Source organism: Poecilia mexicana, unplaced genomic scaffold (assembly GCF_051168715.1).
Source record: "Poecilia mexicana isolate PSO_F unplaced genomic scaffold, ASM5116871v1 scaffold_19, whole genome shotgun sequence".
Taxonomy (NCBI): domain Eukaryota; kingdom Metazoa; phylum Chordata; class Actinopteri; order Cyprinodontiformes; family Poeciliidae; genus Poecilia; species Poecilia mexicana.
In genome coordinates this window covers 16,280,943-16,308,735 of record NW_028263388.1, presented here as the reverse complement: position 1 = coordinate 16,308,735, position 27,793 = coordinate 16,280,943, and the positions used below count along the sequence as shown (strand labels likewise).

Here is a 27,793-nt window from a genome sequence, read left to right as displayed (position 1 = left end):
CAGAAGCTTCCAGAGGCAAGGTGCTCTGACACACAGCTCTGCCTTCATGAAGAGCCGATAGCTCCCACACCTGCATTATTCATCCGGCCTCTTTCATGTGTTCATGTTTTACACACCTTGCAGGAAACCTTCAGCAAGCTGTGTATTTTCGTCTTCCGTAACTTCGACGGCTTTAAATTCCAGTTTAGCAGAGAGTTGCAACGCTTTGGAAAAAGAAAAAATGCTTCTTCTTAAAGGTTTTTTCAATGCTAACACCACAAAGATATCATATGATACTTACTAATACTTAACTAACAGCTCTGGATAGGAGCATGTAGTTGGCATACTTTAGTTTAGATCAGCATTAGATTCTTTTTCTCCTTTTGCTCTTTCCTTTGGTTTGTTATTTTGTTTGTATTTCCTTTTAAGTCCTGTAAAGTCCTTTGTGTTGCCTTGTTGCTGAAAATGCGCTTTGTAAATAAAATCACCTTTACCTTTATACCTTTAATAACTAGGTAACTTTAAAAGCTACTTTGGATTTTATTTAGTGGCATTTGTATAAATATAAATGCAGATTTCTATTCTTTAGCAAAATAGCATTTATTCTTTTCCTTCTACTTAATGATTATGCAGTAGTTTGTGTGGGTAGGTCGTACAAAATCTGCCAAAAAGAAAAAAAAAAAAAAATTAAAGTTTGTGGTTGTAATATGAATAAATGGAAAAATGTACTGACGCTATATCTGTGGTTTTCAGTGTTTTTGTCTTTTTTTTTTTTTTTTATCTCTTCAGTTGCAATTTTTTCTCATAGGAAACGTTTATTTGCTAACATCTACCAGCACAGCTGTCTCTGTCAGAATATGTTGAGCGAGCTGAACGTGACAGCACACAGTCTGCCTACATCCGCTTCTTTTTCTTTTTTCAGCAGCACAATATAGCAGAAATGCTCTGCTAAACACAGATCTGGTTGCTTAATTTGGACAATATCCTTTAAACTGTACTTGCCTCGAGTTATTTCTTCAGCAAATCCTATAGGGAGGAACAATTGAGTTTGGATTGGATTTTTTATTATGTTATCAAAATCAAGTATTGTCTCTGCTTCGATACTGCAATCTTGAACAAATTTAATTATTGAATTAGCCCCCGAGGTTTAAAAAGAGGTCAGACTCTTGCAAAAATAAATAAAAATTGGTGGAGAAAAAAAAAAAAGTTAAAGTTCTTTAATCAATTTTTAGGATCATTCGGACAATCCTCTGGGTGCTGCGGTCACTCTGGCCCATGAACTTGGACACAACTTCGGGATGAATCACGACACACCAGAGAGGGGATGCGGATGCAGAGTGACAGTGGATCGTGGCGGATGCATTATGACTCCTTCCACTGGGTAAGACGCATTATTTCCCTCTGCAACGTTACAATTAAATCCACCAGATGGTTGGTTCCATATTCTCCGAAAGCACGAGAAGTTTATCATCACTTCATGAAGTTTAAATAATTCAGCAATGCAGTTCTTTCTCAAAAGCTCCAGATTGTGAGCTTAGCTAAATATCATTACACATGCACTCCTTTCGTAACTTAATGTCTGTTGAGTAGCAAACAAACAAAGTTGAGTTTTGTGCAAATTCAACAGCTGCAACATTTATTTATTTTTTTTTAATTCTAATATGGTCTTAATGCCAGAAGAGCATTTTGACTTTTGTATGTCAAATAATCTCTATAAGAGCTTAGCTCTATCCAGCTCAGAAGTGATCAGTCTAAATACACTGCTCAAAAAAATAAAGGGAACACTCAAATAACACATCCTAGATCTGAATGAATGAAATATTCTCATTGAATACTTTGTTCTGTACAAAGTTGAATGTGCTGACAACAAAATCACACAAAAATCATCAATGGAAATCAAATTTATTAACCAATGGAGGCCTGGATTTGGAGCCACACACAAAATTAAAGTGAAATGTTCCCTTTATTTTTTTGAGCAGTATATTTTAGGTGTTGAGCTAGATATGATCAAACGGTTGTCCAGACTACTTAAAAACAGCAGAACTGTTCTGCAAAACACACCAAAATAGCTCATTTTATTCTGTGACGAATTTGTAATCGGTGTGGAATAATCCGGTCCCGGATCTGTTACTGTAATGTTTAGACTTCCTCAATTATCATCATGCTTCTAGGTAAACTCGTTAGACGGAGGCTTCTTTAGTTCTGTTTTAACTTACAATCACTCTTAGGAGGAGTTCTTATGAACCACCTTTTTCCACGCAACAGAAATGCATGGACTATTTCCTTATCTCAAAATAAGAGTGTCTAACATAGAAATAGGCTGTCGGTCTTAAAGCAGTCACCTTCACATGTGTTCTTAATAATTGCATAGACCTCCCTGCCCAGACAAAGTTGCATGCCGACAGCGATTGCACAGCATTTGCAGCAAAATATTATAGCATTCTATCATAGAAAGACAAACTACTCATGCATTCAAAAAGTCTAGCATCCTGCAGTTGACTTTGTGGAAGCTTGGGGATGCTTTAGGTGGAAACCTTGGCGTCTGCTGGTGTGTGGGATCCACAGACTGAAAACGTCTCTGCGTATTTTATTTGGACAAGACCCACGAAAAACACAGTAACACCATTCTGAATTATAGACTTTGGAGGGAAGCACAATAATATGAGGTGTTCAGATTTACATGTAACCCTGACTGTGAGGGCGTTTCTGGACGAGGACATTGCCAAAAATGGCAACACGTCGAACGCAGGAAAACAAAGAGCGTAAAAAAAGAGAAGAAAAGAACACGTTTGCTGTAGTGTAAATAAAATGGTTTTGTCTTTCAGTAGTTCCTCTGGTCTGTCTGGTTCAGTAGTTCTCAGATTTTCACAGACAGTTAGAGTGAAGCTATTCTTTGATATTCATGCAACATTAATGTTTGAAAAATCTCCCTGCAGCTTCAGATAAATAGTTAACCACGTCTGAAAACATAACCCTATTCCCTTAAACGATCTGGATCGCAGGTCGTACTTAGCACTAATATATCTCACAAAATTTTAGAAAAATCGAGGCTTTGTTGTACTAATAAAAACCTTAATTTTGTTTCATCTTGTATCCTTAAACATCGTGTACTTGTTCAACCATATACTTTGTCTGAGGCAGCGCTGCTTTTGTATATGATCCGACCTGAACACACTCAAGTTACCAACTGTGCTTTCTATTTGTATTTAACCGCTTGAATTTCTAAATCCGTTCAGAACAAAGAAAGCGAACGCTCACAGGAGGTCCTCAGCTAGCCCCGAGTTCAATATCTAATAAGGCAGCTGCGCAAATAAACTTAGACAAAGTTGCAGGAATAAACAGTTTGATAAACTTCTCGCTGTGTCACGTTATGCTAAAGGTTCCCACGGTACAGAGCAAGACTTATTCCGTAGTAACAATATAAATACGCATCTGAGCGCCACAACAAATCCAACTTGCTTGAGTGTAAATATATCCAACATTTGAGTTTTCACGTCCGACACAAATCAAAACCAGCTTGTGTTGTGTTGCCTCTGAGACGGGCTCCTCTGCAGTCAGTTCTCAATCATTCTGTAATCTTGAGTTCAAACGCACGTACTGCGCCTCGCAAATGTTTTGACGTTTTTCACGTTTTGCCAAGTTAATTGTCAAGCTCTAACACATTTTTGTTTGTCTTTTCATGTGATTAATTGAAGTACCACGTAATTTTAAAGTGGAAGGGAAAAGGTGGAAATCTTAAAAGTGTGGCGTGCGTTTGCATTCATCATCGTAGGAGCAGGTCTTTTGGGTGTTAATGTTCCAGTTTTATACATCTTAAGAGTACTTTTTTTTTTTTTTTTTTTTTACTATTCTGCAACATAGCCCAAGCTCAGCAAGACTGGATGGAGAGTGTTCATAAACATCAATTTCAAGTCTCGGCGGAGATTATTTTAGTTTTACATCTGGACTTTGTCTAAACAGTCAGTTTCAGCCTCATCTGACCAGAGCACTGTCTTCTACCCGTTTGCTGCGACTTCTACATGTCTGGTGGCAAAGTGCAAACTGGACTTCACATGATTTTATTTCAACAATTACTTCTTTTTTTTTTTTTTGCAACTACTCCATAGAGGCCGTATTTGTAGGGTGCACAACTAATAGATGTCCTATCAACAAATTCTCCAACCTGAGCTTTGAATCTCTCCAACTCCTCCAGTGTTACTTGCTACTCTACCCACCTCTGTCCTTCTGTGGTCTATGAAATGAGATCCAAAGTCTAGTTTCTTTTGTAACTGAAGTGGGATTTTGGAGTGAATTGGTAGGGTCAGGTGGTGGGCGATAAAGTTGTTGCTTTCCCCACTTCTTTCCATACTTCCAGTAAGGCTCGCCTCCATTAACTCTAACCAAAAACAGACTTGTGGTTCTTATCCTTTGAGATGATATCTCCTAAAAGCCTGAGAAATATTCATACACACAGAGAGCCAACAAACACGTTATGGTCCTCTCCATGGACACAGAAACACAAATATGTGCAAGGGTATACACACACACACAAAAAAAGTGTCTCGTTTATAAAACTAAAACAGGATCTCCATATTCCCGCCGTGCTTTGTTCATTTTTCTTTTTCTTTTTTTTTCCCACTACAGCGGCTCATTTCTCCTCCAGGCGTTGAATCGTGTTTACAGTTACTTTGACTCATTGTGTCTTCTTTAATAAGAAGACACACTGGATAGATGGGATTGCCTGATAAGAACAGACAATACCCCCCCAAGTTAAGGATCTGCAAACTCAAATAATGTGATATGAAGCAATAGAGTTGCAAGGTATGAAATATTTATCTTTTTATTTTTATTTTTTATCACAGTCATATTAATATTTAGTATTATTTTCCATTAACCCAAGCTGTTTTTTTTTTTAAATGTCAGAAGCATAGTACAGAAAAATAAGGTCAAAATGAATTAAGTTTTTCACAGTTTTTATTGTTACTTATAATGACCTACTGGATCCAAACAGACAGTCCTGTCTGATAAATTTGTGTTTGTCGCAGTTATACTTGGCTTCAAGGGCAGTTTAACCTCTGACAAAATGTGCTGTTAGTGTCGCCATCGGCAGAAAGAAGAAAATATTTTTATGTCGGTTTTGTTGCATTTTAACATAACGTGATGACATTTTAGTTTTCAGTTTTGCTTTAATTGTTATTATTTCGACTTTAAACACATTAATATCTGCACAAACTAGGCAGAAATGAACAATAATAAAGAGTAACTGATAACCCATTAATGATAACATTTTGAGTATACAGTTCCATTGTAAAGTTTACAGAGGTCCAAATTGCACATCCAGGCCTAAGCGTGTTCACAGAAGTTTGGATAAATGTCTTGTAGGAAGTTTGGAGAGAAACCACACACACTTAGCACATTAACAGCACTGTATAATTCTGGCCAGATATTTGGCAACACTAGTCTTGGAAGTAACTGTCCTCCCTCACTTACAATCAGAAACAAACTTCTTAGTTTATATTTTTAAAAAAAACTTTAATTTTAAATGTGCACAGTTTGTAAATAACTGTATGCAAATTTGTGTTTTGCTTTTTATACATTCCCCCCCTAATTGTACAGACCATATGGCATGTCAAAAATAGGAAAGTTTTTTTTAATAATTATCTCAATTTTTAAATCTCACCAACCACTGTTTGTCCATTTACTGAATAGTATACGCTCTTAATACTAGACTGAAGCACTTTTTCTTCTCCAGTTCATTTGTATTTTTCCACTCAGCCTTTTCTTTAAAGGCATGAGGATCCAGATTCTTTAGAGATGCCTCCTTATGGAGGGAGTAAGTGATTGTCTGCTGGAAAACAGTAAACGGTCTTCCCATATTTGTAAAAAGCCACATTGCCCGTAACTATCCATCCCTTTTTTATGACATTCTAACTGATTGAGAGGTGTTGACATGCATACAGATTTAATAGACACATGAAAAACAGTCAATGGTTGTTTTCAAAAATCACCGAAGCAGTCTTATGTTTAATCATTCACCATGGAAGAGTTTAAATGCATGACTAAAAGCTAAATGCTAATATGTAGACTTGAAACCTGAAATGTATGTTTAAATTAACTATGACTTTATGAGAATAAAAGGATAGCTAGTATTTTCCCCTTACAGCTTTAGAAAATGGCTTGTCAGAGGTTCCATCTAAAATATCGTTCAGGTCTTTAGAAATTAGCTGTGGGCCGCAAGATCTCTGAAAGCCTTTAGGTCTCCTGCATTAACGCAGCGTGGGACAGATCAAACGCAGGTAATATTAACTGGAAATGATTCCTTATCATAGACATCGCACAGATCTATTGAAGCCTTGGCTCTCTGTTGCTGCTTATCCACAGAGATTTCTTTGTGCTGTTGCTCCTCTGAAGCTTAAAGGCCAACTGTCAAACACAAGCTCTAGGTTAAAGGTTGAAAAACGACTGCAGACGACTAGAGGAGAATCTTAGCCCTATATAAAGATGGAGCAGGATGAAGTGGAAAATAACGCAAGACTGTCAGACAGAGCAAAGAAGACACTTAAGACTCCGGGCAAAGGTGACGACTGCTCATCTATAATTGAGAACAACGTTGTAAAAAAGAAATAAATAAAAATAAAACAAAAATGCTGACATCATTCTTCATCATTCCTCATCGTGGTGGTAGTCCAGAGTGTCGTCGGCGACCGTAGAGTTCCAGATGTGCCAGTCTTAGCTGGCACTGAGTGTGTGCTGGTGCCCCTTAGGTCTACAGCTGCTAAATGCCATCCAGTGTCATTCGCCTCTGCCTTTGCCTTTTCTCAGCCGTTAGTCATCTACTTTCCAAACACCAGCCTTACTTTTCCTGCTCATAAACAGCAGCTGGTTCGCTAACTTCTTGAGCACTTCAGAGCTACTAAAAACAGGGGGTGGAAGGGAAAGCAACGATGTTAGTGACATTGCATGTGCTTGTAATTGAAGCTTTGAGAGGTGAGGAGGGGGTGAGTTCATGGAAATTGAATGATTACAGCAAAAATCCAGGGGTGGGTTGCAGCCTAACCTAGCAGGTTTTGCCTTTGGTTTTCGGGGCAAAGAGGAAATCAACAACAGCGGTTTCTAAGGGAAGCGGCCTTGCCTTGTGACGGCTGTTCTTCCTGAGAGGAGATGAGAGGAAACGAGAACACACATTATTGTTGTTGTTAGCAATGTGCTCATTGCCGTCCAATTTAGCAATTACAAATCCTCCTGTGATCTTTCGCTTTAATCCAGAACTTTTGAAGATGCGCTTTGAGGGTAGCTGACATTCACCCCAGCGCCGGCTTCAGTCAGCGAGGGGTGGGCTGGAAGGGAGGCGTGGGTTGGGGGAGGTGCTGTGATGGTCAGCGGTTGATGTGAGCCGACTTGGCACATCAAAGCCATGTCAGGAGTGAGGTTGTGTCGGAACATTCACGGTGTAGTCATGACATATTTAAAACGATACTTGATGTGAAAAACTCAACAGAGAAAAACAAAGTTTGAAAGGGTTGCTATAATTGAGCAGCACATAGATGTCTCCTCCTTCTTGTACATCCAAAAAGACTCAAAATGGAGGTTTTAGCAACTCGTGTACCTGCGCACACAGCGCATCTGGGTGTAGGCTCGTCGCCAACTCAACAGACTGACTTAAATTTTACTTAATAGATCACTAACTCGACATATCGCAGAGCTAAATGCATTAAAATGGTCTTGCTTTGCGTATTTACTACCTGTTAGGTTGTGAATACACGTTGCCTTGCAAAGATCTGAAGGTCCACCTGAGACGTTTCCACATTTTGTCAGATCACAACCTTAGACCATGCATCTCGTTGGGATTTTTACGCTGATCATCCATCTACATAAACCGAAAAGCTGGCTAAGGATTGCCTTAATCCAAGGAGCTATCAAGAGACCAGTGGTAACTCTGGAGGAGCTGAGAGCCACAGCTCAGGTGGGAGAATCTGTTAACATGTTGACGAGCTGTAAACCGTTTTTGCAAAAAATACCATTGGGAAAATGGAAACGAACGCTTTTCGGCTAAAATGAAAAGTCTTTGATCGTTTTAATGAAAATAAAAGCTATTCCTAAGATTATTAAGGAAGCCATAAATAATTTTAAACACATTTAAAATGTAAAATGTAATTCAAAACAACTTTTGAATTAGAAACAAACTTTTGGTTGAATAAAAACAACTGAATTCATATTAATCCACAATAACTCCTTAATTAAATGAGTTACAACATTTAATTTCCCCTTTGGGATCAATAAAGTATTTTTGAATTGAACTGTATGTCAGGATTAAAAAATGGTCTACCGTGGTTCTGCGGAACTTACTAATAGCCTCTACAAAAACCATTTGAGCTTTCAAGCCCAAATACTTAAGCGGTTGGCAGATGTAGAAGCAGTGCAGAGGTATGATTGATAGGATACTTCACAATGTACCTTTCAAAAATTCAAGGGCTCTTTATATAACTCGATGAAAGAGTTGACCTGAATTACCCACTTGCTGTCACTTATCTGTGTGCACAGCTGTCAATGGGAAGATTACCTGCAGATTCCCCTATAATATTCAGCCTATTTCTGAGGGGGCTTTTTCAGCGTCGATGGAGCAGTTGAAAATCTCATCCACTGCCACGCCGAAAAATGATATGCCACGCATGCTTTTTCTTTTGCATGTTTTAAACATAGACTTTCTGCAAAGGCACTATGCGATCAGACAAAAACTCAATAAAGCTTCAAGCAGTCTTTAGCCGAGATTTTGACTGACAAGAGCCTTGGGTTGTGTTCTTTCCTCACCCTCTCTGCCTGCTCCAAAAAGCAACATTAAACACAACCACCATCCCAGTTCTCTCATATTTCCGTGCGCCGAGAGCCCAGCAGAAAGAAGGTTGAGTTTTTATGATTCGCTGTCTCGTAAAATTTGTATAATCATATCTCCGTCTCTCCGTGGGGAGAGCAGTCCTGTGCCACTTGCATGCTGATGGAGCTTCAGAGAGGTTTCTGAGCCTTGGTGGTTAATTGATTTTGTGATTAGCGGTAATTGTCGCTGATTACATCAGACTGAAGAGGCCCCTTAAGGAGGGGGGAGCAGGGGGCGATGGGAAGGGCGGGCGGGGGGGGACTTGAGTCATCTTCTTCTTCAAGCTGTGCGTCTTTCACGTAGCATTTCTCTCACTCGCAGGTATCCCTTCCCAACCGTGTTCAGCAGCTGCAGCAAGAAGGACCTGATGGCAAGTTTTGAGAAGGGAGTGGGGATGTGCCTGTTCAACATGCCGGAGCTCAAAGTGCTCTACGGCGGGCAGAAATGCGGCAACGGCTACGTGGAGGAGGGAGAGGAGTGCGACTGCGGGGAGGTGGAGGTGAGGGTCAATAAACGGGAGTTTGCATCTCCACCGTTTCTCTCGTGAATCGCTTTTAATTGCTTAGCACGCTTTCAAAAAAGAAACATCAGAGGGCGGTTAAAACCGTGACGGAAGGCGGCGAAAGCCAAATCTCTTTTAGCAATGCAGACACATTCTCTGGAAGATGAGGTTAAAACTATGAGTAGGAATTTATACAGTCTGTGCAACGACGACGACTGAGGGAAACTACAGCCAACAGCTTCACCCTGTAAACTAATGGTGACAATTGTTGCTGAATGTTAAACCAAATAAAAGCTCATACAATTGAAAGCGATTGTTACCCTGAGGTTAAGCCTCCCTCTTCAACCATTCATTCGCTTTTCGCAGAGCACCAATTCCTCCTTTGGCCCGCAGCATGATGCTGACACTTCTATGCTTTTCAGCTCGTAAAATGTCCCTTAGTTTGAAAGTTGCACTTCCGCCTATTCAGAAATGCATCTTGCCATGCGAGAAATCGAAGCTATTTTTAAATAAATACTGTGTTGTGAAAACGTATTTGCCCACCACAGTTTCTTATGTTTTTTTTGTTTTTTTTTTGCTTTTGTCACAGTTAAATGTTTCCAGTTATTAGACACATGAATGTACAAAGGGCTTCTATTCAAATCAACCTGGATGCCCCTGAACTTAATCAAGAAGTACTTTTCCACTTGTTTGGACAGCTGAGGCAATAACTAACCTCTGTGTCGGGCCAAACACTCCCTTCTTCCTGTTAGCTCACTTGTCTTCCTGCTCTCTCGACTGTGTACCTTTACACATGATCTGCAGCCTGTGATTTGGGACCTCTGGACTATAAAACCTTTAAAAAAAAAAAAAAGCAGCACATCACGAACAGATCAGAAACAACCACATTGCCATCTGTTTGGAAAAGCTTACTAAGTCCTTTCTAGGCTTCAGGACGTTAATGAACCACAGTGACATTCATTATCCACACATGGAGAAAACATGGAGCAGCGGGAAGAACGACACTGGGCTAAAGTGGCATGACCAAAAGGGAACCCCAAGGTCCACCTCTCAATTCTGACAAGCATCATCTGTATGTTTCTCTTCACTTTTGGAAAAATATTATGTGGGCTGATGACAAACCTTTCTTACTGCATCTGGTGTAAAACTAACTCAACGCTTCAGGAGCTGCTTTTCTGATTAGGTCATCCAGGTCAAGTTGACCTGGATGTCGTTGATGGAACCATGAATTCTACTCGCTACCGGGAAAATCGTGGAGGGAAATGTCAGGTCTCTTGTTGATGAGAGATTTTGGGTTGTTGGAGCAGAGCAGTGATGTAAAACACACCTGAACGTCCACCTCTAAGTGGCTAAAAAAAAAATCGGAGCAAAATAAAGGTTTTAGAGAGACCTTGTCAAAGTTTGGGATTAAATTCGGTTGATCTTTTTGTGTCATAACAAAAGCAAACCTTTAGTTCTCTGCAGGAATGTAAAAGAGTAACATTCATCTATCACAACTAGTCAGAGTGACACGAGCAGTTATCAGGTATAAAGGGCTCGTTTTCACATGTTTATTTTGATCTTTTTTTCCCTGTCATAGAACAATTAATCAAAATTCTTTTTGTATTTGTTCAAGTTCTCTTTGCCTTATACTGAAGTCTCTTCTCTGTGAAATATAGACATGAACAAGTAACAAAAAAAATGAAATAAATAAGGAGGCAAGTACTATTTTTTCAAAATTGCAAACACATTCTTTAGAGGACTGGGTTAAAGATATGAACGGAAAGTTATTCATTGTTTAAGTGGACCTAGTTTGGCATACATGTAGTAACGGTTGCGAATATTGCTTGCAGTTGCAGGAAGCGAACAAAGGTAATGCAATTAGCGCAGACGGGCACATAAAGAAAACATTTATTCAAAATTTGAAAGGATGATTTGAGTTATGCAACAGCCTGATGAGAGACAACCTCGTTGTTGTTTGAGGTCCGTTTTTAACTTTGTTTTTCTGGGCTGTTCATGCTTCAGCCAGGCTTGAGCTGAACGTGTCCTTGTCCTTCAGAACAAAGAACGACCAAAACACAGCCGTCCTGAGCCAGCAGCGATAATCAAACCCTCTGTGGAGCCGAGCGGCGTTGCGCCAAAACCAGGCCAGATCCGATGACTCAGACAGCACCTCTCCTCACAAATAAAAAGCCTCATTACAAGTCCTTGGTTCTTTTCCTCTCAATCACAAACTACTTCTTTTCTGCCAGACTCCTCTGCCTCTTCTGGCCTCTGGGGCCCTGGGAACGGCCCCCCGCCCCCTTTTTATGGTTTGTTCAGCCTGAAAGGAGTTCTGGAAGGACCATCATGTCAGCATTGTGTCCCCTGCCAGCTCCATCCATCTAGTTCCTTCTGACTCTTACACCACTGACGCTATGATGGCAAAAAAGGGAAGGAGCTGGTCCTCGGGGGTCTAGTCAACATGCTTCTGTGTGAGATCATGCAATTACGCTCAAAATTATTCCTACTCAGGCTCATTATAAATTTTACATGGTTCAACCCAATCCATAAATTTGTACATTCAAGTTTGTAAGAAGGCCACTTGTTTAGTCATTAAAATCCAGGTAGGAGTATTTTTTATTGTAAGAGTGTTTAATACAAATGTACGCCACAATTTTCAGATTTTTATTTGGTTAAAAAAAAAAAAAAAAATCTAAAACCATGCCCAATTTTTCCTCCACTTCAGCTCCTTTATCTGCCACATAAAATCCTATTAATTAACACACAAGTTTGAGGTTTAAATGAGACAAAATGCAAAAAAAAAAAAAAAGTTTAAGGCGTAGTTTTGCAGTAATTAAGGCATTGGGAGACGGCGAGTTGCTGATTGCTCCGGCGTACGGGTCACAACAACATCCATCTTGGAACAGATGTTCCTCCTCAGAACATTGGATGATGTTACATGACAGGGGGTACGATACAGATATGCTCCATCTCTCTTTGCACCGCAGAAAGGAATGCGTTCATGTGTTATCTTTACTAATTATATCTTCTGTCAAAAATAAATGAACTGCTGCGTGTTTCACGTGCAAGCAGGGCATTTAAAAAAAAAAATGCTATCTGTGGAAAATATGCTGCAGCTTGAAGAACTCCTTCACGTCTCGAGCGCGACTGTTGCACCACCTGCATAGAGGATGAATTGTAAAGAAATGTTCTTGAATCTCGTCATTAATCATTTATTTAACATCAGTGTTGCTCTAGTGAATGATATCATTCTTTTATGTTTTGATGGACTTTCTACGGTTGATTTTGATTTTTTCTTTTCCCTCTTGTAAAAGACATTAAAGGTAGTAGGAGGTAAAGACTGAGGTATTAAACCAGATATTGCCGTTTCCTGTTCTCCGCCCGTTTCATTTTTATTGCCGCATCAATACTTACCTGCGTTTCCCTAATTTTTCATCATGCTTCATTTGGTTTGAAGGAATGCATGAATCCCTGCTGCAACGCTACTACCTGCACTCTGAAAGGCGATGCTGTCTGCGCACATGGGCACTGTTGCCAGGACTGTCAGGTAATTTGTGTTTCTGACAAGCGGCATTCTGTAAAACGACATAAAACCGAATATATTTAATAAAAGGCAGTTGCTCATAATCAGAAGCTCGTTGCTTCGTTTGAGCTGTGCGTCTTTGTCTCGCTTGTTTTCTACCTCCGAGTGCAGCTGAAGCCGGCAGGAACGCCGTGCCGTGAACCCAGTAACTCCTGCGATCTGCCCGAGTTCTGCACAGGCGGCAGTCCCCACTGCCCTGCCAACGTCTACCTGCACGACGGCCACTCCTGCCTCAACGTTGACGGCTACTGTTACAACGGCATTTGCCAGACCCACGAGCAGCAGTGTATCACGCTGTGGGGCCAAGGTATGTGTGTGTAGGATGCTGGAAGGCCTCCTTACTGGCCCGGTTTGACTCTTAAAAGCTCAAAAATTGATACGAGCTCTCAAAGGGGTTTTTTTTTCATTTTTTTTATTGTGTCTGTCAGGAGCCAAGCCAGCTCCAGGGATCTGCTTTGAAAGGGTCAACTCAGCAGGGGACCCTTATGGCAACTGTGGCAAGGATTCAAAGGGCTCCTTTGCAAAATGTGAAGCACGGTGAGAGATGATGTTCCTGTAGAAATCAAAGCACACCTTTAGTTTTGATATTCAGAATGACCTAACACTGCACCAAATAATTTGCTCTACACACGGGGGAAACAGATTTTCTTGAATATCGCAGTTTAGAATCGAATCAAACGTTCGCTAAACACAAACATCTCAATATCTTTATTTCTCAGTTTTCCAACTTCTTAGAAAGGCTCTTCTAGTGAAACATTGGTGATTTTAGAAAACAAAAAATCAGCTTGTTTGTTTTTTTGTTTTTTTTTGACTGATGGTGTGAATTTAACACTACCAGCTCCACCTCAGTGGCAGTAACATGTTAAAAATATCCTAAAGGCAATCGGTAATCGCGCCTTTGCAGTGGGGCTGTTGTTGTTTTGTTTTTTTTACAACCATTTGACACTACTGAGCACAGATTGCTGATGAAACCATTTGGTGGATATGGTAATGGAGGCATGTTATTGGATTTATTAAATTTTGGGCGGGATTGGAATAACAGGCTCTGGACTGCAAGGCTCTGTGTTATGCCCCAAGCTTTTTATACTTTCAAATATTCTAATACATTTTATATTATATTTATATCATTCAAAAAATTATAGCAAAACAAAATTTGTAATATTTACTTTTATTCAAATAAAAATTATAGTCAAATTAAAACTACGTAATCAGGCTCTTATGAGTGGTAATTGACTAAACTGTGCAGAGACTCATTAACAACGTTAAAAGGAACATATCTAAATGCTTTCTAGTTTTATTTTAAAAAATAAAAACATTCAAATAGTTTAGAGCAAGAAAATATGCATGTGACACTACTGCAGGTCATTGACTCAGGATTTAATCCAAATGCACGTCATGCTTTTTAGATTTTTGTTTGTAAAAGATTTAGAAAGTCATTTGAAATGTTCCTTCTACTTCAGGTTTATGCACTGCTTTGCTCTGATGTGTCACATAAATTCATGATAAAATACATCCCATTTGAAGAAAATGCAAAAAAAACAACAACAAAGTTTTTACTTGACTAGCCATAGCAGAAAGAACAAAAATCTCTCATGAATTTAAACTGGGATAGACAAAGACATTTGTTTCCGTTTCTTGACTATTTTTTTTTTCTGTGTTTTGATTGCCACGCATGCAGAGATGCAAAATGTGGAAAAATCCAGTGTCAAGGTGGAGCAAACCGCCCGGTTATCGGCACAAACGCCGTTTCCATCGAAACGAATATACCCCTGCAGGAAGGTGGAAGGATATTGTGCCGAGGCACGCACGTCTACTTGGGTGATGACATGCCTGATCCAGGCCTGGTCCTGACGGGGACCAAGTGCGGAGACGGAATGGTGAGTTCGTATCACATCACATCCAGCAGTCTGCTAAGATACACATGCCACTCTGAAGTACATGATGGTGGAATTTAAGGTAGTTCATCCAGTCATTTTGAGAACAAAAACTTCTTACCCAATTGGTAATAAGAAGCGAGTGGATGCAATTTAACTGAAAGGATAAAAATAAATAAATTGGAAAGTCTAATGTGTCAGACAAAATGTATTACAGAAAAAAAAAAAAGATTCCTCCCATTCCTGGCTCAGTTTTATCAAAGCTGAGGGAGAAGTATAACAATACTGCTTTCTTCCATTCACTTTTGGTGTAAATGTTGGTCAAATTAAATGTATTTCTTCCCCAAAGTATGTTGAAAATCAGTGCCTGAGTTTTCCGCAATTTAAATTTCTCTCCGATTTATGTTTCATTTTATTTTTTCGCACATTTACAAAACATATAGGCAGCTTCTGTTCAAGGTTGGTGCCTCCCCTGAGGTTTTCTATACTCTCCTTGAAGTCAAACTGGGTTATCTTGTCATTGTCCAGAGATTTCTTTGAACTAAACTAAGCTGAAATAAGTGTAATATGAGGACATTTCAATGACTATGTTAATTTTTCTACTAACATGTACAAGCTTTAGGATAAGTGCTGATGTGTCTTTCTGAAGTAAACAGAAGATGTTAAGTTTCCACAGATTAATGAACAAATGTATCATTTTCTTATATATATATATATATATATATATATATATATATATATATATATTAAGACTCTTAAATAAAGATGATTTCTTCACATTGTATCTGTAACTCAAAATTATTTGTGTAAAAACAAAACATAATTGCATTACCTACATGCTGGGAATAGCAGTGGAATAATGAATGATGAGCCAAAGGTCATGACTTAATGTATTAGACATTTTTCAGGGTGTGCTTTATTGTCATGTTGGACTTGCTTAAGCTCACACACTTAATTGATGACCCATTATTCACTCGATTTGGCTTCTCCCAATGGTCATCAATTCAGCCAGTGGTCACTTCACTGATTCAGTTGCTCCATTTAGTCTAATTTACTTCACTATAAACCTCTACCCATTTGTTTTTTTTTTTAAAAGGGCCTCGGCCTTCTTCTGCCATTTCTCTCAGTGCCAGCTGCTGCTCATCCTCACATTTTAGACGGTTAACTTTGGGCGCGGTGCCTTTGACAATCAACTATGATGTATTTCCACTGGTAGCATAATTATATTTAATGCTGTTCTGATTCAGAGCTGTGGAGGGGGAAATGAAAAGAAATGGTGAGCTGGATGTGCCTCTTCCCTTTAAGAGATTAAAAGATTTAGATTCTTTTTTTTTTTTTTTTTTTTTTTTTTAACTGCTCTGCCGTTTGAGCCCACGCTGTCAATATTTAATGTCTTTGTCTGCTTCAGATGTGTCTGAATCGTCGGTGCCAGAACGTCAGCGTTTTTAGTGTGCACGAGTGTGCAGCCAAGTGCAGCGGCCGAGGGGTAAGTGCAGCACCTTCCTCATCCTCGTTCGGCTGCAAAAAGCCGTTTCGAACAGATCTAAACCCGTTTAATACCCCATTTATTCCTCAAAGAAGCTTAAGCTGCGGTGTGTTCAAAATGCAGCCCATTGTGTATTTATTAGGGAACAAACACAACGCTTGGCAGTAAATCACTTAAAATGCTGAAAGGTTCAATCAGTTAGGCGTAATGATCTCGTTTATGTTCAGCTCTATGCGCCATTCATCATACGCCCAGGCTGTCACTCTCGTCCTAAACTGCGTTTTGAATTATTTTGGCCAGATTTTTTTTTATTTGGAGCACAATTCCACGAGTTTAACTTTAAGCCAGGTTTGCCACAGGTTTTTTGGATCTCAAATTTGACATTCTTACAACGTACTCGTTTCATACCTCTTGAGCTTTTTCACATTTCAAGGTTTTTGTTTTTTTTGTGTGGTAAGCAAACGCAAAGCGAGCAGGTTGTGCACATTCGCAGTGTTCATTCCTACCTGCTTAAGTCGAACCAATTGGATTCCTAATTGTTTCGAGAAAACGTTTCACCTTTTTATCCAAAAAAAGGCTTCAGTTCTCAGCATGGTTGGAAGTAATAAGGTTCTACGTTTTAGTTGGAGCAGTCTCTCTTAATAGAGCCATTAACGACACGACACGTGGAATCTGAAGCCACTTCCTCAGTGTTGGATTTTCAAATTTAATGTAAATGGCTTCTTCCACTCTTCCCTCAAACTATTTATCCTCCCTGTCCAAAAAGTCCTCTTTGCTCTCCTCAAACGTATCTGTTGGATTGGCCCATACTTTTTTGTGTAGCAACGTTTTTGTTTCTCCAATTAAAGAAACAATATACTCGTATTCCAACAAATACTGAACTTCTGTTAATTGTGGGGCTTGAAATGTACCTGAAATACCCCGTCTTTGTTTCTTGGACAACCCTTCAGCATATGGGATGTCGCTTGTCATCTTTTCTTCTAATCTCCTTCAGTGGACTGAGTTTGAATGCTTTCTTAAAATCGTGAATGAACTAACATAAGTCCAGTTAATGTATCCACCAGTTTGAGGAGCTGCTTGATGCGTTTGTGTTCCTCGTCTTTTCCCTTGTGGGAACTTTTTTTTTTTTTTTTGGCCCAACGCTGAAAAGTCTCTGATGGCTGATAGATTAGGTGGCGAGATTCAAAAAGTAGGTACTACAAGATAAAGTCTCTCAACAGCTCCCAGAGGCTTCGGCCGTGACTGCGGCGCTCATTCCCTTCATTACATCTCCAGGACAAATGGTTTTGATTGCCTCTTAAAACGAAACATCGCCAGTTATTACAGGGGTCGTACTTGTTTGTGCAGTTCCAGTAAAGACACATAAAACCTCAAGGAATGTTTAACGTGCTGAAACAAAAGGATGTGGGTTTCTCTAGGAGAGAGGGCACCCCTGCATGCAGAGATTAGATCAAGATGTTGCTGGAAAGAGAATACCTCACCTGTTTCAGATTACCCAGGCAGGGAATCCTTCTGGAGTTTCTCCCTCCTGCACTGAGCAGGACGGGGGAAGATAAGAGGGTGAGACTGTACGAATGTGGTGTCAGAGAAATGCTGCGCTTTGTTTCTCGTACCAACTCGCCTTGATTTGATTTGCTCAAGGCACCACAAAGTGCACCTGAGTGGGAACAACTAGAAAATACGTGTTTTTTTTCTTGAATTCAGCTTTTGTAAACAAAGTTTCTGAAGGGTTTTAAGCATAAATTCCACCGATGTGACATTTCTAGCCAGGCGACCTCGTTTCAGATGTAAAACAGATTTTTATTTGGCCGGAATTTATTTCGTATTTATCATTTAAATTAGGTAGCAGCCTTCGTGAGTCAAAATCAGCAGCGCTCCGAAAGATCTAAGTGACGTTTGCAGCCAATTTTATAAATTTCATAGGTTGGTAGAATTGCACAAATAAGTCCCCCAGAGATTGGAATTAGTCAGTATTCCTTCGATCAGCTCTGATCAGCGCTTTGAATGCTGAAAAATTATGTTTTCTTTCTTATACAACAAAATTTAAGTATAACAAATATCAACCAAGATGCACTTTAAGAATAATGGTAATAATTCTGTTAATCTTTTGTGTTCTGAAGGATTTAAAACTACTACCTTTATAACAGTATCAGCACATATGTATTTATTTTTCTCTTTTTTTTTGTGCTGGTGTCCTTTAAAACAATAAAAAAAAAAGAACAGTCAAGTCAGACATCAAAGAAAACCAGAAATCGTTTTTACCAGCCAAACCCTGATCAGCGGATTTCTTCTCTTTTGTCGTTTGTAAGACGTAGCTTTGTAGCTAATGTCATATTGTCAAAACCCCACCTTTTAAACCTAATCTCCAAATGTGTTTTTCATGCTCTGCAGGTGTGCAATAGCAACAAAAACTGTCACTGTGAGGCTCACTGGTCTCCTCCCTTCTGTGACAAGGCAGGTTTTGGAGGAAGTGTGGACAGCGGCCCCATCAGGCTGACGGGTAAAATCTACGTCTTGTGTTCTTATAAAGTCCTGGACCGTATCTGTTTGGAACAGACTGGTTAGGCACGATCTCAGGAATAAACACTGAACCATCTGCAACAGTAAAACTGCTCCAGTTTATACTCATTTGTAGGTGAAGGGAAGCATTCACTTTCAACCGGAGGACGCCTCCTGCACCTTCAGAAGAATGTTGTCTTTACTACGTGCTAGAGGTTATGGAAGAAGATCAGATTTTTTTTGGAGAGGCTGACTGGCCTCTCACCCGTCTGTTTCTCAGTGCATCTCGTACTTCTTTACATTTTGCTTCCAGGCAGCTAGACGTTCTTGTAGCTTTTAAATTGGTCTTGAGCAACAGTTCTTCAGGCTTCAGAAATCTTGAAAGTTTTGCTTTGGACATTGGTTGTTTTTTTTTTTTTTTTAATGAGATCGTGGCACCTCTTTGTTACTATGTGCTTGAAAATGGAAAAAACAAAAAAGGGAGCATTGTTAAAAAAACAGTTAAAAAAAAGTTTTAAAACATCCCAGATCCTACATTGTCTGCAGAAAATACGCCCACAGCAAAAAACACCGACAGTCGAAGCTGCTGAAATATCAGCTTGACTTGTTTAAGTTCCTGTTACTTCCACATGTTTGTTTTTATGAGCAGACAGCAGGAATCTGGCTGTGGGTATCCTGGTGGCTCTCCTCACCGTGCTGGTGGCAGCTCTGATCGTCTGCGTCAAGCGGAAAACCCTGATTGGCCTCCTGTTTGCCAGCAAGAAGGATCAAATGGAGAAGCTCAGGTTATAATTCAGTCATTTATCGACGCGTTGTCTAAAATGTTTAAAAGTAAGAGTTGGAATGTTTTCCAAACTGATATCCAGGCTTCCAGGGCAGTCTGGAAAAGTATGGAATATGGTTTAAGTATTTTCCCAGGTCTGGATAAGTTTCAGAAAAATGTTTTCCTTTGCTACTGTCTAAACATCCATCCATCCTTACTTCCTTCCTTTGTTTCTTCATTCCTTTTGTCTTTCATTCTCCTTTTTCCTTCTTTCTTTTGATCTTACCTTCCTTCTTTTTTCTAGCTTCCTTTTTGTTATCCTATATAATTTGCCCCATTGCTTCTTTCCTCCACTTTCTTTCTTTCTTTCTCTATTTCCTTTCCTTCTTTCTATCCTATCTTTCTCTCTTTTTTACTTCTTTCATTGCTTCTTTCCTTCCTTTCTTCCTTCAATCCTTCCCTCCAAAATGTATATAGAAACCCTGAAGAGAATATTTGCTTCCACTGTATTCTGTAAAGTGAAGTCGGATTGATAAAACAGGCTCTTTATTTTCCTGTTCGTGCGGCAGATCAGAAAGCGCTCCAGTCAACGGACCGTCGGCTCCAAAGCATCACCCGTCTTCTCCGACCCGACCGGCCCCACCTCTGCCCCACAGTGCCACCATCTTCAAGGTGACATCTTCATCTACCAAACCCCCTAAACAAATTGCAAACAGCATCCCTACTGTATCCGTCTGAACAAAGCGGAGGATTAGCGCGTCAGTTTTCTGCCGATGTTGCAGCGGCTCCCACAAATCATCCTCCGCTGAATTGATGTGTTGTTTTCACACAAACGGCAGCTCGTTCAAATCCAATTAAGTCATCCCACTGAACGTGGATGTACGGAGGAGGCAGTGATAATGGAGTGCGGTGGTGAGCGAACGGCGGGGGTTGGGGGGGGGGCTTAGGACACGCAAATGCATTTCTTGTCATTAGCAGCTGGCTGCTCAGAGAGAAATTGATTTATCTGCGTGTGAAGAATGTCGAGTTGCTCAGTTTGACACCTTAAAGTAATTTTGTTGCTAATAATTGTGAGACAGAGGCCACGTTCTCTGCTGTAATGACTCTTGTGGCTGCTTCGCTGCGTGCTTTGACCGCTCCATTATCGCCCCAGCGCTAACAGGAAGTGATCTGATGGATGTGGAGGTTGCTCAAGAGCAAAGCCTAAGATGTTAGGTTAGAGCAGACACTTGTGTTGTAATATGTGTCCGATGCAAAGTTTTCTTTCGATTTTAGTTTGTCCCTGTATTATCAAAAATGTTAATGTTTCGCTTGATTTTTATCTGAAATACCAACACATCGGTTTATAAATCATTTTAACCTTAACAATCCTAAAAAGTGCGGCAGGCATTTGTATTCAGTCGCCATCTTTTTCGTGTTTCGTTTCTTATTCGGGGGAGCCATGTCTCGTTTTCTTTAGCTTCCACAATCGTTCAATACTTTTTGTTGGTGTATCAAATAAAATCTGCGCTCTTCCTACGCCCCCCCACCCACCCCCCAAAAATGCATTAAAGCTTGTGGTTGCTATGTTGAGAAGAAGTGAACAGGTTCCAGGGGTGCTCATACTCTAGCAGGGCAGTTGGCAGCATCTGTTTTTTATTTAGCGAGAGGAGAAAAGATGTAAGGCTGTTTGAAGTCGGCACAGTGCAGGTGAGGTCATTTTCCACTTGTGAAAGGAAGGAGTGCCTTGGTGTGTTTTAGCTGCTCACATCTGGCTGGGTCTAAATATGAAGCAGACTTATATCATGGCCATACCTGATCTCCAGTCTCTCTTGGTGTGGTCTGTTTCGCTGCGTGCGTTCAGGAATTAGCCCAAACCTGCGGGCTTCTGGGAAAGTTAAACTAGTTACCGGTGAAGGATTTACATGATTGATTCGTATGTCCTTGACAGCGTCCGGAAGGAGAGGAAGAGGAGGAGAAGGAGAACATGATTGATTCTGAAGGGGATCAGATGGTTTAACTTTTCCACACTCATCTTTTCTGCAGTCTCCTCAGCGGGCGTCGGATGCAGCGCCCCCGTCGGCTCCCTACCCGTCCCACAGTCTGCACAGACTCCCCCAGTGCCCTCCAGTTCACCTCAGCCACCCGGTCCCTCTGTCTCTCACGTTGTCCCTCACCCCCGGGCCCAGGCAGCCGAGGCCCCCGGCGCCTCCGCCCCACCGGGCCCCTCTGCCTCACACCCACGTGGCACCGAGGGCGACGTCGTTTCGCAGCGTGTCACACCACAACTCCTGCAGGATGGTCATGGTGAGTGAATTTCCTGCTTGCTCAGTCGGAAACATTTGGTGCCATAATGTTGCCGTAGCTTCCCTGCTGCATCTGGAGTGCTCTTACCCCGGTAACACCTGCCCAGGGGAAACGATGGCGTTTCGATGCCGGTTGTTTTCACGGCGCTTTTGTGTCCTACAAAAGCAGCGGCTTGTTAACGGCTACGAGCAATCTAAGAAAAATAAAAGAACGTCGATCCTGCTACACGAAAACCGCCACGTAAATTATAAGAAATGGAGCCAGACGTGCTGCGAAGGAGGGAGCAAATCTGACAAAAATATCAGAGGGTTGTAAACCTGCTGCTGCAGTCATTCTAGGGAGTTTAGTGTTTTGCCTCTCAGGCTGGAAGAGAAAGTTGTTGATTCCTGGAGTTCAGTCTCAACGAAAAAAATTCTTCTTCTCCAACTACCTAGTTTGCGACGCTTTGCAAAGGCGCTCGTGCCCCTTTAACTTCCACATTTTTCATGGGACAGTCACAAACTTTAATGTATGTTATTGTGATAAACCAACACACTGGAGCGTAACTGGAAAGAGGAATAAAAAAAACAAAAACAATACGGGATGGTGTGCAGATTCTGAGAACCCTTGCATTAGACCAAAGGACCCTCTTCCACATGTTGGCTTAATATTACTTTTACACTATTTTATTTTGGGGTATCAGAGCAAAATGGGCAGAGTTCTCAGTAATGCACTACACAAAATCCCAGTGAAATGCATTTAATTTTGTGACAAGATCTGAAAATGATGATGAGCATAAGTGCTTTTGAAAGGCCCTGAACATTCCTAACTTTTCTACTACATTTTAACTGGATCTGTTTTATTTTATTTTCTTACCTTTTTGTACCTTGTTGAAAATTTGTCTATTAGGGACAGTGAATAATAACTCTTTATTTAAGTAATTTAAGCTGCAGTAATTGGTGTTGGAGCTCTAGAAAATTGTTTTTCTGTCCACATGTAAGAATTTTTTTTTTGTCAAGCTGTCGAGGATAATTAGCTTTTCACTTCCTAAAATTGCATAAAAATGTATTTTTTGATGATTTCCATTCACCAGCCAAGGCTCAGTTCCCAGGAGTTCAGTTCAGCTGAGATAAAAAAGTGTCATAATTTTTTTTTCCTCCTGCTAATTTGCTCACAAAATAAGACATTTTCAGGTCTCGGGAGGAAAGCAGGAAAATCGACGGGCTTGTTTGTGAATTTGTTTTGTGCCAAATAAGTTTCACCTTATTGCTCAAAACTACATTTACAGATGGAATTGTCACATGCTAGCTTCAAAATGCTTTTTCAGCTGTCTTTCTTTAATCAAAATCCTGGTCCTTGGAGATGAAAACAAGCATTTGATGTAAGATGAAAATCTTCCATTAATGAATGTAATATTGAGATCATAGACCCAGATCATAGCATCACAGATCCTGCACAATATTTAACAATGGGGATAATGATGTTTTAACGCATATGTCTCATTTTTTGCCTCAGAAACTAAAGATTGCCTCTAATGGATGCTATGGACTTGTTCACCCAAAGATTACTTGCTTTCTTAGTTTCCTCCAAGACAAACTTGAGTTGTCCACCATTTTGTTTATTTATTCAAACTGCAACTAAGAAGTGGAAAATGAGAGACTTTATTGAAACTAAGCCACAGTCAGGTAGACCAAACATTACATTTCACAGTCGTAAGTGCCAGGAAAATTGTTCAGTCAAAAAAAAAAAAGGGGGAAAAAATAGAAAAGGGTGAAACAATGTATACATAAATTCCGTTGACATATAATTCTGCAGACGCAATGATATTCCAACTGGAGAGTTATCCAAAACACAAGGAAAAGTTGACCTGTTGTTGGTCACAGCTGAAAAAAGAAAAAGAAAAAAAAAAACCCGGCAGGAACGGAAGTGTCGTTGTCAGTATCCCGATGACAGTATTAATTTGTCAGTTGTCCATCTCACATTTGCAGTTCATGAAAGATAGACTGAGAATTTACAGGAACATCTGGCTTGATGGCAAGAAGAATAAAGCACTGCACCGTCTGAGAAAACAGTGTCTGGTCCAACACTGCCACAAAACAATGTTTGCTGTTCTTGACAACAAAGGGGGAACGATACACATTAAGAGCTCACGTAAGCTTTTGACCAGGGTGATTCTGGTATCTTCTCTTAATGGTACGCTTTGAAAAGTCACTTGCCAATAACCGAGTGACAGAAACGTTTTTTCGTTTCGTCATTCATATTCTCTAAAAAAAAAATTGACAAAGATCTGCAATTCTGTCAGAGTATGTCAACTGATACCCACGACTTCATTTTCTTCTAATCGTTTCCTGTCTTCCTTAAAGAAACTAAAAGCCTGAATAACATAAATAAGTCTCACCACTGACTCAATGACGCCAAACATTCTTTGTCACCGCTGTTGAGAGTGGTTATTAAAAGGCAAATTTAAATTAAGGCTTTTTCTTTTTTTTTTCTTTTTTTTTACACATTTCTTTTGCAGATCGGTGTTGTCATTATATGGCGCCGCTTTCATTTCTGTGTCCGTTTTACAACGTCGGCGTTTAGTTTTTGCACAGCTTCTCGATTTCCTCACACCTGTTCAGCAGGTGCCGTGCAGCAGCTCTTTGGCAGGATTTTGCATTTCGGAAGTAGAACCCCCTCAGCTGCTCCTCGTTGATGTCAAAACGTGAAAGCGATTCCTTTTGGCAGAAGACTTTCCCTGACAGTATCTTTGGCAGCTGTTTGGCAGCTCCAGCATGTTGACAGAAGACATAAAACACTAGTGAAAAGCTCTCTGCTGGGGGGCACCAAGGCTCTGCTTCCACACATGATTTTTGCAGTTTGGGGTCAGCTGCGTTTTGCTGAGGCTGCAGAAGAATTTGCAGGCACCTAATCACTTTATCAGAGTCGCTCATTTCACTTAACAGCAATTCATTTGGTTGTTGGCAGTTGAAAAATATTTTTGGACGGAGCTCAAGCGAAGCTGGCCCTGTTTACTGCGTTTGGAGGATTTGCTGTCTGTGTGGAGCGTTGAGCTATCGTTGTCGTTGGCGAAGCCAAGGAGAAGACGCATGGAAGTCTGCTAAGATCCTGACCTCAGTTTTTCCAAAAAAGATTTAAACCACACGATGCCTCCTCTCATCATATGTTGCCTGATAAGTGTGCCAAGGTGTCTGAAAAGGAGAGGAGGAGAAAGAAATAAGAATAAAAAAAATCACACATGCCGTAATTATCTGTTTATGAGTGCCCTCTGGTGGCAGTCCTCAGCTGTTGTTTTCTGTTTTCCTCGAGCAGGAGCTCGAGAAGCCTAGCCCTCCTCAGAAACCTCTGCCCGCCGACCCGAGGACCTCCCGGCTGGCGCGGAGTCCATCTGGTGTCCAGAGCAGCACTTTAGTCCGAGGGTCCTCTGCAGTGCGCGGCCCTGCAGCGACACCCGGTGCCTCCAGACCTGCACGCCCCGTACCACACCCCAACAAGTGAGCAGCTTTCTTTCACCATCCACACCTCAACTCATTACGGATGTGAATTTTGTAATACTATAGAGCTTTTCATAATACTTTTTAACCGTTCTTTTTTCCAGGGTTGGATTATACATGTACATATGCAAAAGCACATCTTTAGTTGATAAATCTCGCATATTTCCTTTTCTTTTTTCTTTTTTTTTTTTTCCACCCGTAGGCCAAGTCCCAAGCATCCTCCGACGCTACCAAAGCCTTGCATCATCGCCAACGTCAGATACAGCAGCTGAGACTTTGGCCACAGGGGACAGTTTCTTTCTCTTTTTTTTTTCTTTTTTTAACAGAAACAAATTTAAAAAACAAAACTGCACTATGAAAACTCTTGAGAACCCCACATGAAAAAAAAAAAAAAAATGACAGAGGCACCTTTGAGTTGTGAACCATGAGATTTGCTGTGTCCCTTTTAGTGCTCCGCCTCTGAATGGTGCTACAAGTCTGCGCTCAGGTCGATGTAAAGTATTTATAATTGCGTATTTATTGCCACCCAGTGCACTGTGCCAGACACTTTTACTACACAGTAACAACTTCGGCTCTTTTTTATCTCACTTTTTTTTATATTTACACTGATGTATTTTGAAGAAGGAAAAAAAAAAAAGAGTATGAAAAACATTTCTGTGAATCATTTAGATGTGCAGTGGCTTTTAAAAGTTTTCATAACCTTTCAGGTTTTTCCTGTTTTATCACTGAAAGTTCAGTTTCATGGTATGTTATGTCAATGGCCAAACCAGAGTACTCTACCATTGTGAAGAAGAAGTAAAATGGTGCGTTTTAGTTTACCACAAGCCATGAAGGGGGGGACCCAGCGAACGTGTGGAAGAAGGTCAGATGATGAAGAAATTGAACTCGTGGGCCTTCGTACAAGATCTGTGGAGAAAATTAGAATGTCCCAGTCAAAGTAAAGCCCTGAATCCAACTGAGAATCTATTTCCATCCAGTCTGCCTGAGCTTAAGTTGATTTGCGTAGCAAAAATTGGCAGAAAGTCTCGAGATGTGCAAACCTGGTGGAGCGGCGACTCAAAAGACATGTAGGTGTAAATGGAGCAAAAGAAGATTCTACACAGTAAATGACTCGGGGGGGGGGGGGGGGGGGGTGGAAGCGAGTGAATTCAGCTTTTTCTTGTCAGATATTTTGAAAAACATGCTTTACTTTTCTACCACTTCACATTTATGCACTGCTTTGTGTTCAACTATTATTAAAAAGAATACCAATTAAATTTATAAAAAATATATGGTCATAGATAAGTGAAAGACTTTGGATGGATACTGTGACAAAATGTGAAAAACCTAAAGGATTATGATTTGTTTTATTTTTTTTTATTTACAAGGCACTGTGGATGTCTATCTGGAAAAAGTTTAAAAAAGGGAACTCTTGACATTATGGTTTTGTTCTCTAAACTACATGTGGAGCTTAAAAATGAGTATTTCGCAATGACTGATGATGCCTGTAAGGTTTCTTGAAGAGGAATGCTCTGTGTAGCACCTTGAGCCAATCTGGAAAGCCTTGAAACAACCACAGAAACACCGACAGTGGTTTTACAACCTCAGTTCTGCAGCACACTCTACAATCAGAGGGTATTGTGTTGGACTCCTTTTTCTTCATCTGCATCACAAAAAGTTAAGTGAAGCCAGAGAACCGAACTCTGGTCTAAAACGAGTTGAAATCAAGAACCTGTGAAACATGGTGTGTGCGTGCATGCGCGAGTGTGTGTTTGCGTGTGTGTGCGTGTGTGTGTGTGTGTGTGTGTGGTTTTTTTGTAAGAGTTTGACTCTATGCCTTTCTGCACAAAAGACTCCGATTTAGCCATGGAATCATTAAATACTTTGCTCACGTGTAAACATCAGCTGTTCAGCTGCAGCTTTCTCGAAAATACTTTTTACTTTGACGGTTAATGGACAGTTTTGGTTTTTTTTATGTTTTGCTTTTTTACTTTGGCTTTATATAGAAAATCAATTTACATGTTGTTTTATCATCCTTGATGAAGAAATTGTTTACTTGACTGCAGTTCAGTATGTGTCTACATGCACACTGAAAATACTTTGCATGCATATTATTTTTAGTTTCAGTTTTTTGTTTTTTTTACTCTGCATTCACTTGCCTTTTCTCTGTGCTCATGTACAACGTACGTTACGTATGTATGTGTGTTTGTTTGTTGTATTACAGGTGAACACATTTTCACATGTTTTTTTAACTCATGACTGTTTCATACTTTACATGTAAAGAAACCCTGAAGTGTCGTTCACCAAGTTCAAAAACACAGGCAGCATTAGTAAAGCTGTTTTTAATAAAGAGGACAGTTTCTGGGTTTTCCTGTGTGTGTGTTCACATTAAGTCACATTATGACTGGAGTCATAAGAATGTTAAGAGCATAAAGCAGGGTTCATATACAGTCTGAAAAGTCTGGAATTTGATTTCAGTTTATTCCTGGTCAGAATAAGTGTGGTAAAATCCAACTTTATTGCCTATTCCATAGTC

General features: G+C 40.2%; 1 protein-coding gene across 1 annotated transcript in view; it reads left to right on the top strand.

The window, feature by feature from the left end:
- adam12a (ADAM metallopeptidase domain 12a) overlaps nucleotides 1–27,625 on the top strand; it is a 105,671-nt gene extending 78,046 nt beyond the window's left edge. Inside the window, exons 11-23 of the mRNA XM_088016329.1 lie at nucleotides 1,212–1,360; nucleotides 9,152–9,329; nucleotides 12,772–12,861; nucleotides 13,009–13,204; nucleotides 13,326–13,434; nucleotides 14,576–14,774; nucleotides 16,180–16,257; nucleotides 18,649–18,757; nucleotides 19,406–19,541; nucleotides 20,089–20,191; nucleotides 21,545–21,805; nucleotides 25,097–25,278; nucleotides 25,481–27,625. Of these exons, the coding sequence (XP_087872455.1) occupies nucleotides 1,212–1,360; nucleotides 9,152–9,329; nucleotides 12,772–12,861; nucleotides 13,009–13,204; nucleotides 13,326–13,434; nucleotides 14,576–14,774; nucleotides 16,180–16,257; nucleotides 18,649–18,757; nucleotides 19,406–19,541; nucleotides 20,089–20,191; nucleotides 21,545–21,805; nucleotides 25,097–25,278; nucleotides 25,481–25,550 (1,860 nt within the window). The 3' untranslated portion in view covers nucleotides 25,551–27,625. The remainder of the gene's footprint in view (nucleotides 1–1,211; nucleotides 1,361–9,151; nucleotides 9,330–12,771; nucleotides 12,862–13,008; nucleotides 13,205–13,325; nucleotides 13,435–14,575; nucleotides 14,775–16,179; nucleotides 16,258–18,648; nucleotides 18,758–19,405; nucleotides 19,542–20,088; nucleotides 20,192–21,544; nucleotides 21,806–25,096; nucleotides 25,279–25,480) is intronic.
- Nucleotides 27,626–27,793: the final 168 nt, after the last annotated feature.